The sequence below is a fragment of the Monodelphis domestica genome, chromosome 5 (genome assembly GCF_027887165.1).
Source record: "Monodelphis domestica isolate mMonDom1 chromosome 5, mMonDom1.pri, whole genome shotgun sequence".
Taxonomy (NCBI): domain Eukaryota; kingdom Metazoa; phylum Chordata; class Mammalia; order Didelphimorphia; family Didelphidae; genus Monodelphis; species Monodelphis domestica.
The window spans coordinates 18656001-18668893 of NC_077231.1; the positions used below are offsets into that span (position 1 = coordinate 18656001).

Consider the following 12893-nt stretch of genomic DNA (forward strand, 5'->3'; position numbering starts at 1 on the left):
ACCAGACAAGGGCAGATCAGCCACATTTCCCTAGCTTAGAGAAAAGCTGTAGGTATCCACCCACCTGAACAGTAGCCTTTTCCCTGCAAGGAAGTAATTGGGAAGGAGTTAAGATCTCTAAGTCCACCAATCAGAGCTCCAAGGGAAGGTCCAAATGCTATTACTGTCCAGCCAATCAGGAAGAAGACATAACTCTCCCTATAAAGAGAGAGTGGGGCCTCTTGAAAGTCTCTCTATGCAGAAGCCACACATGACAGACCCATTCTTTATTAACAGATCACATGCCCCTATTAATAAGTGATATTATACTTGGGAAATGGCCTCAATTTATTTGTTGGTTAAAATCCGGGCACTTACAATAGTTAATTGGCTTAAATTTGAATCAAATCCATGGATCTCATTGGCCCTTTGTTCTTAATTGGTGAACTAATAGGCCCTTGGTGTGGAATTCTTTCATATATACGTAAAATTAAAACCAGGAAATTGTCTCTCATGACATCTAAAAATTCTTTTAAAACAGTAAAGAGAATAAAAGCTGCTTTAAAGATTGACATTTCTAAAAAGATACAAAGAAATATGAAACCTAAAAGTCTTCTTCCTCCTTTATTCTGTTACAATCAAAAATTTTATTAAACAATGTATATGCTAGACACAGGAAGGCATTGGGTCTCTGCCCTTTATGGAGCTTATGTTTTACTAGGGCAGAAAGGGGTTATTAATCTGAATTCTATATAAACTTGTTTATATTTTGATAACTGTATTTCAATTAGTTTCCTTTGTAATCCTAACTATTGACTTTATTATTTTAAATAAATAAATCCTGAGAAAGATTCAATATATTTTACCAGACTGGCAAACTATTCCATGAGCCAAAGAAGGTTAAGAATCACAATACTATGGGGATAATGACTATAGATAAATACAGTATTATATATCACAAAACCACAGGGATGGGAAGGAATACAATAAACAACTGAGGGAATGAGGAAAGAGTTCTTAAAGGAAGTGATAATTTAGCTAAGCTTTAAGTGGATCTAGAGATTCCAAAAAGCAGAAGACAGGCTCTACAGAAGCACAGAGGCTGTAAATGGAATGTTATAAAATAGTGAACTCAACAATCTAAAGTGTAGAAAGCATGAGGGGAAACCATGTTTAATCAGGCTGGAAAGACAGGTTGACACAACAGAAAAGGACTCATATTGTTGATTGCAGAATCCACAATAAATCCTACCAACTTTCCAAGGATCATCATACTAGTTCAGGGTCTTATCAACTAATGCCTAGATTACTGACACAGCCTCCAGCCTTGGGCCTCTCCAATTTTTCTTCCACACCACTACCAAACTAGTATTCTTAAAGCAAAGGTCTGACCATATCATGTTCCGGGCAAGTTAGTTATTGTTTTCGTTCTTTCTCCAGGGGTAAATACAAATAATTACTTGACTTTTGGAACTCTTTACAATTTGACTTCAATCTACCTTTTTGTGTTTCGGTTTAGGTATATAAAATACTCTGCTTCAGTTTAACTTTTCAATTTATTCACTGTAATCTAGTTCTGTAGATTAATATATTTGGTTGCAATTAATTGTATTTTAAGAGGTTTATCAGATCAACTTTGGGTCTACTTTATTTATTTTATTTATTTTTTGGGGGGGGGAATAACATTTTTATTTTTTTTTTCATTTGAATTAATTTAGTCAATTTAGAACATTAATACTTGGGTACAATATTCACATTATTTCCCTCCCTCCCCTCCACCCAACCTTCCCGCAGGCAAGGCTCACTTTCATTGGGTATTAATTATGTCCTTGATCAGAACCTATTTCCATGTTGTTGATGTTTGCACTAGGATGTTCATTTAGTCTACATCTCCAACCATATCCCTTCGATCCATGTTTCCTCTGAATGTGGATAGTGGTTTTTCTCGTAGATTCCTCCTAGTTGTGCAAGGTCACTGCATTGCCACTAATGGAGAAGTCCATTACATTCTGTTGTACCATAGTGTATCAGTCTCTGTGTATCATGTTTTCCTGGTTCTGCTCCTCTCACTCTGCATCAATTCCTGGAGGTTGTTCCAGTTCCCATGGAATTCCTCCACTTTATTATTCCTTTGGGCGCAACAATATTCTATCACCAACATATACCACAATTTGTTCAGCCATTCCCCAATTGAAGGGCATCCCCTCATTTTCCAAATTTTGGCCACCACAAAGAATGCAGCTATGAATATGAATACAAGTCTTCTTCCTTATTATTTCTTTGGGGTACAAACCCAGCAGTGCTATGGCTGGATCAAAGGGCAGACAGTCTTTTAGAGCCCTTTGGGCATAGTTCCAAATTGCCCTGGTTGGATCAATTCACAACTCCACCAGCAATGCATTAATGTCCCGACTTTGCCACATCCCCTCCAGCATTCATAACTTTCCTTTGCTGTCATGTTAGCCAATCTACTAGGTGTAAGGTAATACCTCCGAGTTGTTTTGATTTGCATCTCTCTGATTATAAGAGATTTAGAGCACTTTTTCATGTGCTTTTTAATAGTTTTGATTTCTTTAACTGAAAATTACCTATTTATGTCCCTTGTCCATTTATCAATAGGATAATGGCTTGATTTTTTTTGTACAATTGGTTTAGCTCTTTATAAATTTGATTAATTAGACTTGTCAGAGGTATTTGTAATGAAGATTGTTTCCCAATTTGTTGCTTCCCTTCCAATTTTGGACGCATTAGTTTTATTTGTACAAAAACTTTTTAATTTGATATAATCAAAACTATTGATTTTACATTTTGTGATTTTTTTCTAGCTCTTGCTTGATTTTAAAGTCTTTCCTTTCCCACAGATCTGACAAGTATACTATTCTGTGTTTATCTAATTTGCTTATAGTTTCCTTCTTTATTCACCCATTCTGAGTTTATCTTGGTGTAGGGTGTGAGATATTGATCCAAACCTAATCTCTCCTATACTGTCTTCCAATTTTCCCAGCAGTTTTTAATCAAATAGTGTGTTTTGGTCCCAAAAGCTGGGATCTTTGGGCATATCATAGACTGTCTTGCTGAGGTCATTTACCCCAAGTCTATTCCACTGATCCTCCTTTCTGTCTCTTAGCCAGTACCAAATTGTTTTGATGATCACTGCTTTATAGTATAGTTGAGATCTGGGACTGCAAGTCCTCCTTCCTTTGCATTTTTTTTTCATGATTTCCCTGGATATCTTTGATCTTTTGTTCTTCCAAATGAACTTTACTAAGTTTTTTTCTAATTCAGTAAAAAAGTTTTTTTGGTAGTTCAATGGGTATGGCACTAAATAGGTAAATTAATTTGGGTAGGATTGTCATTTTTAGTATGTTAGCTCATCCCACTCATGAGCAATCAATGTTTTTCCAATTGTTTAGATCTAGTTTTAATTGTGTGGAGAGTGTTTTGTAGTTGTGTTCATATAGTTCCTGTGTTTGTCTCGGCAGATAGATTCCTAATATTTTATATTGTCTAGGGTGATTTTAAATGGAATTTCTCTTTCTAATTCTTGCATAGAAATGCTGATGACTTATGTGGGTTTATTTTGTATCCTGCAACTCTGCTAAAGTTGTTGATTATTTCAACTAGCTTTTTGGTTGATTCTCTAGGACTCTTTAAGTAGACCATCATATCATCTGCAAAGAGTGATAGCTTGGTCTCCTCACTGCCAATTTTAATACCTTCAATTTCTTTTTCTTCTCTAATTGCTACAACTAGTGTTTCTAGTACAATGTTAAATAATAGAGGTGATAACGGGCATCCTTGTTTCACTCCTGATCTTATTGGGAAGGTTTCTAGTTTATCATCTTTGCAGATGATGTTTGCTGATGTCTTTTTTTTTGCTGATATAATGTTTATTATTTATTATTTTTATGAAAAGCCCTTCTATTCTTATAATTTCTAGTGTTTTCAATAGGAATGGGTATTGTATTTTATCAAAGGCTTTTTCTGCATCTATTGAGATCATCATGTGATTTTTGTCAGTTTGCTTGTTAATATGGTCAATTATGTGGATGGTTTTCCTAATATTGAACCATCCTTGCATTCCTGATATGAATCCTACCTGGTCATAGTGAATAACCCTTGTGATGACTTGCTGGAGTCTTTTTGCTAGTATTTTGAGTCTATTTGAAAGAGAAAAGATTCAGGCCTTGCTACAAACATGTAGAGAGCCAATGACCACTTCTTCACAAATATCTTGTCTGGGCAGAATTATGAATAAGGGAAATCTTTTCCATTTCAAGTGCAAGATTAATACAAAGCAGGAGAAGTATGTTTATAATGCTTACTATGCAACCACAGGTCCCAGAAAAAATATCTTTGTTCATAAAAAAGGGAGCTGTAGAATCCTGAGGAATCAACATATTCATGTCCCTTAATTTGAGGTTAGGAGTCGATGGGGGTTTTTCTTTCTTTCCATCAAGTTCATTTTTGGTTGCTTGGAGGTTGTTAGAACCTCTGTAATTGGTGAGATAAGGCCCTCACCTGATTTTTAGATCTAAAAAACTCCATTTTTCAGGTGATTCTCTGTTCCTTACCTATTTCAGAATCCCTGCTGCTGACACCTGGGCCAAGTTAGGAAGAAGAGGATCCATGAGCAAAGTAGGTACTGAATTTTTATATGAGAAAAGAATGGGGTACGCTACTTGAAAAAGAGTGGACTGAAATAATCTATGTTCTTTTGTTACTTCTTCATTTTGCCATTTTAACATATAGACTGCCACTGCCATATGATGGTACTTGGTTCCTTCTGTGGGAAGGCCTTTTGTGGAGAGTGAATTCAGTATCTCTCAGCCCTATCATTCAAAATGCTGATCTTTTGTCTGCTTTGTTATTACAGAATTTGGGACAGCCTTAGCCTTCACTACAAAGACTTTATTCATATGATCACTGGAAGCTGAAGGAGTTGTAGGAAAGTACACACTAACTTCTCCTCATTCAACTTTAGAAAGCTTCTAATACTTTCAATTTGGGCTAAGGTAAACAGCTTTTTTCCATATCCCTGGCTGCACAGATCAGATGGAAGAGGAATGGAATCTTTTAGGATGTCACCAATACTGAATGCATGAACAATCAATTATTGGCAGTAAGATCTGGCATAGAAGCCCTACTAGGTACAACAGCAGACACATCTGACTCTCTCTAGAAGTTATGAAAAACTGTGATCCAGATATTTCTTTAAAGAGAAATGCAGAAATAGAATTTCCATGGTTAAAGCCTATGAAAGTTAAGCATATATAACACAAAAAAGAAACATTTTGCAGTTGATGTTGAACAAGAAAGGGTCCTAAACAGATCCCACAAAAAAGGCTCTACTAATAGGATTCTGCTGACTCTAAGACAAGGTGAGGCAGAAGTGGTGGTAAAAGGAGACTGAACTGTTCATATCCTGAGTCTTCAGTACAAATACAAGAACTGAGACTCACTAAGGGCCAAGAACCAGATAGATCAAATGAGTAAAGATGTTCCAACTTCCTTTTTCAGGTTTACTGCATATTACTCTAGCCAAACTTACTTTCTTGCTATTCCTAATCTGACATTTCTTCTACAATCTCCATTCCCTTGTATGAGGCTGTCCACCCCTGCATAAAATACCCTCTCTCCTCACTTTTACTTTGTAGAATCCCAGCTTCCTTCAAAATTCAGTTCAAGTACCACCTCCTACATGAAATCTATCATGATCCTCAAATTGCTAGTGTCCTCCTTACTTTGCACACATTTTGCATTCAATTTTCTATATACACATTAATCAGCCCCAATTCCCCCACCAATAGCTCCTTAAAAGGAGGGCCTATTTTATTTTTGTCTCTGCTTTGTACAGGATCAGTGCCAAATAAGTGCCTGCTAAACGAATGAGCCATACATTCAAAACATTAATTTTCTAAATAACATAATGACATAACATAATGACCTATCTTTGTATTAGGAATTGTTACAGAAAAGGTCTTCTGCACATAAAAGTTAACCAAATAGTTGTGCCAAAAGGTTAATATATTAATATACACAACACTTTCAAAAACATGTTATGATTAAGTATTCTTAAAATCATATCCCCTGTGATTCTAACCTTAAAAGTTAAGAAAAAAAGTTACATGACCTAGTTTAATGTATTCACTGTATGAAATTGAGATTAACTCCACCCTACTTATTCTTTAGAATTTTGGCCACCAGGAATGTAGACATCCCCACTTAAGGATTAAGTGTGGGAGGAAGGTCTGTGACCAGTGACAAATCAGAAACAACCAACTGCCTCCTGGGCAGGCCAAAGCCAAGTTTAAGCCACCATTGGTACATGTAAGACACAGGAAGTGATGCAAAGAACAGCCTTTAAATTTCACGGTCACTTCCTGTGAGGAGGTCTTTGCCTTGGAACTTGACCATGGAGGAACTCAGGCTTAAGATCTCAGACTGCTTCTCTTTGGACTGCCACTTGGAAAAGGCTGACTACCTTTCCTTGGCTTTCCTGGAAGCACCAGCCTCTGGAGAGCCCCTCATCTTGAAGAAGGTCTTGTGGCTGGAAGCCATGTTGAATTTAATCCTCTGGCACCCCTCCCCCTTGCTGGGGCCTATGAATTCCTGCCTTAGTACAGAAAGGATATATCTCTCTCTTTCTTTCTCTCTCATTTCCTTAATTTCTTCCCTCTATTTGTAAATAAACTACCATAAAAGCCATTCTGACTTGAGTAATTCATTGGAATTTAGTAACTTAAATCCCTGGCAACCAACTCTCAAATATTCAGTCCAACCATAAATTTTACCCCTTACAACTGCTAAATGCAATTAATAGTTCTTAAGTTATAGAATAACATACCTAGAGGTTGCAATAAGTATCTCCTTGTATTGAATATTCTTGCAACTCCAGCCAATGTTAATACCCATGTCTCAGCCCATTGTTTCTCTGCTGTGTCTCTTGAATGATGAATGAGTATGTTGCCACCACCTGACTCAATCTTCTCCTTGTCAGCTGTGGTAGAAGCTTCTCGAACACGGTCCAGTAGATGAAAGAGAACCTAAGTTGAATATAGGTGACAAGTTACATATCAATTATAAATGATGGTAAAAACTACTGGGAAAGTATCGTAGAAAAGGCATCACCCCCCATGCATGGTAGAAAATGGGTCTGATCATCATAATAATAGCTTACTTTTTGAACTTCATCAAAATAACTCTGAGAGGTAGTCTATTTCCATAGTTATGGTCTTCTGTATACTCATACTTAAGATAAAAGTAATCTTGAGGTCATTTCTCATTCCAGGTAAGAGAAATTAGACAGAATTCCATTATATGGATTTCAACAAAGAGACTTCCTTTCACAGAACTGAAAGGGGTATCTCTAGCCTAAAGAACAAAATTTGCCATCAATTTAGTTTTTTCTAACTTATAGGATAAGTACCAAAAGGTATCTCCTAAAAAATGGTTTGACTTTAAAAATCTTTACCTTAAGTATTCTAAAAGTCTATTATATAGTTATGGGGTAGGTAGGTGGTTCGGTGGCTAGAGAGCCAGGCCTGGAGACAGGAGATCCAGAGTTCAAATCCAACCTCCAGACACTTTCTAGCTGTATGACTGTGGGCAAGGCACTGCCTAGCCTCTTTTGCCTTAGGATTAAATTCTAAGACAGAAGGTAAGGCTTTAAAAAAAGAAAAAGAAAAAATTAAGTTGTCTTTTTGTTTTGTTTTGTTTTTTTAACTTGGGAGGGGGCTCTTTTTTCCTTTCTCTTGGTCAGTGGTCCTTAATTAAAAAAAATTCTCTATAACCGTTATTAGTAATAATATTTTCCTTTTATACTATCCTCTAGTTTTTTCCAGTTTGTGAGCCAGGAGAAATAGGGACAAATAATCAAAGAGGAGAAAAGAACAAGATATGAATCAGAAAAACATTGTAGTTTGATGTTTTAATATATTCTCTGTGTATGAAACAAAATTTTTTTTAAATGATCAGAATGTTATTTTTTCACTATAAAAGGCAAATAGGGAAATTCCATTATTTTTAAATACCTTAAACTAATAAATTCCTCTCTTATAGGACTCCAAACCCCCAGCTCCTTTGAAATACCTTCCAAATAACAGTGTGCCATGTTGAGTGCTGCAATAAAGTTCCATGGGCCCCAATGGTAGAAAAGAGAGTCTGCCCTGCACTTTTCCTGACAGCAGGCCGTGGATCCACACAGAGTTCACCAAGCTTGGCATAAAGACACAGCCACAAACAGTCAAATGGTGGTGCAGGGTGGAAGGGACGATTTAAAACTACTCCTTTCTCTTCTGCTTGCTTTTGCTGTGCTGCCTCTTCTCTGTTCAATTCTTTTTCAATAATTTCACCTCTTTGGAAAAAATAATCTGAAATATTCCACTATAAAATAAGGTAGAAAAAAATTTACTTCATTAGTTCATAAATATAACTCAGGTCTTTGGTATATAGTTAAACTGTATCTTTCAAAGCAGTCTTTTGAAATAAAGAAATGTTTATTTAAATAGAGTATGCACAATCATGCTATTATATACACTGATGAAAAGTAAACACACTTTGAGAAAACTCTTTTAGTGTTTAGGCATAATTGATTTCCAACTTAATAGATTATTTTTGCAGTATAAACACTATAATTTTTGATACATGATTTTGCATATGGAAGATCAATTAATTAAGGTTTTATATTAGACTAGAACTGCAAATGGAAAATGAGATGGGGTCAACACTGAGTAAAAATAAAAGATTCTGACAAACAGAATTTGGGCAATCAGTGTGCAGGCACAAAAATCAATCCCCCTTAATACCAATATGGTGATCTTATAAGGTTATGAATCAGGAAATACAGTCTCTTGAAAATTTTATAAGCATGTAACAAAAAAATTGAAATGTGAGTGGTGAAATTAAGTAGGATAGAGCCTACTGATAAAACTGATTATAATAGAAATGTAATAAAAGTCATTAATTAAGGTTATGTATATAACAAATAAAAGACATTAACCATGTAGTAAGAATCAGGAACAATAGACAGACAACTATGAGAGAAGGATGCAATGACAAGAATGATGTAGCTAGAGACAAAGAACCTTGGTTTTAATCTTAGTTCTGTTGTCCATGTGACCTTAGGAAAATCACTTAAGTTCTATGGGTCACAGTTTCTTAATCACGGAATTAGACTAATCTTCTGACCTTATAATCAAATACTTTCTCTACTGTGCAATCTTTAGGAATGATTTATAATTTATAAGAATGACTAACTGCTCAATTATGATATTAATATAATAAGAGAAAGAAAGCAGCAAGACACTTACCAGTAAGCCTATTGATGTTAAGCTAATATTAAGCTCTTGATTATGAAGTCCAAAGCTACCTGCAACATCTACAACTATCTGTAGGCAGGTACAAGGCATTGTCGGTAGAAAATCTGTCACAACTAATTGAAGACATTGGAATGCAGTTCTTATTAAGGACTCTCTGGGAATATGAAAAGTTAAGAAATATGGATCTGTAGGTATAACTTGGAACATTTCACAACTCTAACATTACTAATCACAACTCACTCTAACTATTTTACAATAAAACAAATCACAGTAAAGCCATTCTTACCTCACAAATTTTCCTCACATGTATACTAATAATAATATTCAAGTTGTTACAAATAAGTGTAATAACACTTCAACATTTTTTGCAGAGTTTAGATAACAATTTAATTTGCTTTTGTTTCAAAAAGGAAGCAACTTTAAGAAAATGTTAGGGACCTGTATAAATGTTTTTAATCAGTGAGAAAGACAGCACACTATTACTATTTTGTTTTCACAATTTTATAAGAAAAGTATACTATAGGACAATAAGAAACGAGGCCCTTATTTTCTTAAGGTAGTCTCATATGACTTTTGTTAAAAACCTCCACTAAAATATGAAGCTCTATTGTTCAAGCTGGAGGAAGTTTAAAAATTCCCAAATACAGAAAATAAATGGCATTTGTAAAAATTAAAATTAATTATATAATAACTTAAAATATTATATTTTATAAGATTTATCATTAAAAATAACAAAATAAAGCCACATGCTCATAGCTAATCTACCTGCTTAAACAGCCCACTCCACCAATGTCCCAACCCAGGAAGGAAAGAGAGGCTAGCCACAGAAGACCACCCAATTTATCTCCTGTCTACATCAGCACATAATGACAGGAAGTCAGTGGACTCCTGGGAAATGTAGTTCAAAGGCACAAGATTTCCAATTACACATTGCCCCCTAGATTCCTTGGAAGACTAGTCTCTCCAATGGATCTTGTAAACATAACCAACTTTTAAATTACAATAATTTAAAATTAATTTCAATTTTTACACATTTCAAGAATGAGAGAGTGAAGGCCAGAAGTTGTAGAGATGGAAAAAGAAAACCTTGCCCTTTTTTAGTAACAACAAAGGACAGATGAAATCACTGGCTTACAACAAGTTTTTGGTAAATTCTTTTTTATAATTTCCATGTATATTATATGTATAGAGACTACTAACTCACCTTGTTTAAGATAGTTTTGGGGTCACATCTCTAAACTTTGTAATAATCTACACTATCTGGTTGAGTTTGTCACAAAAGTAAGCTCATCACAGACTGCTTCATAATTGTCACTGTAGAGCTTGTCCAGTGAATAACACGATGGAATCAAGGGCATGAATAGAGGAGTTATTGTTGGCAGGGAGGAGCCTAGCCATTCTCTTTGATGACAGCAAAGTTGATGAATGACACTGAAGTGATCTGATGAGTACAAGAGAGAGGAGCCTCATGATGGACAGTGTCAATTTCAGGCAATGTCAGGATGAAATGAAGTTCTCCATTTACTGGCAGCCGGAGATATAATTGTCTTGAGATGAGAAGATGTAAAGGAGTACATGTATGTGCATGCGTGCATGTGTGTGTGCGTGTGATCAGAAAAGGTTAAAGGACTTAGCATGTAATAGTGAGGGCCAGCTGAGATTGACTAAGAGATCTGTAGTGGACTCAGTCAACATAATTATGCTGCTTTCTCTGTTACATTTGATGGTAATAAAGCAGGAAAGAAGTTAGATTAGATTTTAAAAAGATGAACAGCAACTGGACACCGGTACAAGGCATTTAAGATCCAAAAAATATTGTAAAATTGAACTGGTTAACTAAAGATACAGATTTTTTAAAAAAGAAAAAAAATTTAAAGTCCGGAAAAGGAAAGGGTCGAGTGATGGGGGTTGTGATAAGGAACAGGGAACCTTCAAATGTTATGTCCAGATATTAGCAGGAGTGTGCTGAACTCAGCTCTGACTTGCTCAAAAGAAGTGTTAAATCTTCAATATAGGTACTTACACTTCACAAATAAACAGATACTATAAGTTAGAGTATGATTCAATGTTTATGCTTCTCAAATGGGGAAAATGTTTTTCAGAACAATGCTGCAAACATCCAAACGCCACCAAAATAGACACAACAAAGAGATCAAGGAGCTATAAGAAAGAAAGGTAGAAGTCCAGTGCACAGTCAATCCCTCCTTCATCAAAGAGTTTCATTTTTCATTTATCACTTATAAAAATGTGGAAAAGTTCACTTTTTCTACTTAATAATCTGCTACTGGGAAGTATATAATTGAAAATCTGTTAGCCTAAAAAGGAACTACATTTCCTGGGAGCCCACTGACTTCCTATCATTATGTACTTCCTATAGTCAGGGGATAAATATTGAGTGGGCAGTCCTGCTTGCTCTCTTGGGCATATAGCAAGCATGGTGAATGAGGTGGTAGTGAATGGGGATTTTGAAATGGCTAATCAGCCATGGGCATATGGTCTTTACTTTGTATCCTCCTTATTCCTTGATTTCTAATAATCATTTAATAAATCTCCTATAATATATTATTATTTTTATTATTGAGGTTTAATGTTAATTTTTACAGTTTTTGGCAAACAGAAGGGATGAGAAAAACTCTCAATTTTTTGAAGATAGGCTAGATAATTTTTTTTAAGCCACGTTTCTCCTGCCCAGGCTTTTTTTGGTGCTATCCTCCCCCATACCCCCCAAGAACTCCAAACTCTCTATTTTTTTCTTTCCCTACTTTTTGCCCAGTCGCCCTCCCTATGGGCCTGACTGTTTTCAGTCTCAGGATTCTTGCCCATCTGCTTGAGCCTGTGTTTATGTTCCTCATTCCTCACTGCTGCTTTTGGTTGCTGCTGCCTATCCTGCTTGCTCCTAGTCCTGCTCATTATTTAAATTGCAAAGTTTAAATTCCTTTTGAGAAGAATTTTAGGTAAAGAAAGATGCTACTTCCCTGAATCCAGAAACTGAACTGTTGGAGAAGACACCATGAAGATGCCTCAAGATCACAAGCTGCACAAAAAAGAAATCCAAATTGAACTTTGGGTGTAGTTGATTAAACATTTATTTGTATGTATACTTTTCATGCCAAAGGGGACTGCCCCCTAACTGGCTTTTTGTCAATGCGTCCAGCAATTATTGTTTTTCCCCCCCCTTATCCTCAAATTATTGTAATCTTTAAATTGATTATGTTTTTATGATCCTTTGGGGAAGTCCTTCTTCCCAGAGGATCAAACGGAGGTATGTAAAAATGGAGACTGGAATCCAGGACTTCCAACCCCCAGAAGTCCTTACTCTCCTTCCTGCTTTGTAATATCACTGAATTCTCACCTGGGCCGAGATCGAGATGGGGTATTTAACCTGATTGGAAAGGCTTCTGGGTCTCTCTTTTTTTTCCTGTTTCCACTTGCAAGCAGACGGGTCTTTCATGATGTAGGTGAGGATGTCTAGGCCTCTCTCTAGGCCTAGACACGTGCTTTTCTTACTTATATAGTCTTAAGTTCTTAATCTTAAATAAACCTCTAAAAATATAATACTCCTTGCAGGGAGAAACTAATTTCTATTGCCTCAGT

General features: G+C 35.8%; 1 protein-coding gene across 2 annotated transcripts in view; it reads right to left on the reverse strand.

The window, feature by feature from the left end:
• MON2 (MON2 homolog, regulator of endosome-to-Golgi trafficking) overlaps positions 1 to 12893 on the reverse strand; it is a 170953-nt gene that overhangs the window by 75888 nt on the left and 82172 nt on the right. For both annotated transcript variants that reach the window (XM_001363454.5, XM_001363373.5), the window contains exons 23-25: positions 9291 to 9453; positions 8071 to 8364; positions 6827 to 7025 (exon numbers count right to left, since the gene is read on the reverse strand). In XM_001363454.5, coding sequence (XP_001363491.1) covers positions 6827 to 7025; positions 8071 to 8364; positions 9291 to 9453 — 656 coding nt within the window. The remainder of the gene's footprint in view (positions 1 to 6826; positions 7026 to 8070; positions 8365 to 9290; positions 9454 to 12893) is intronic.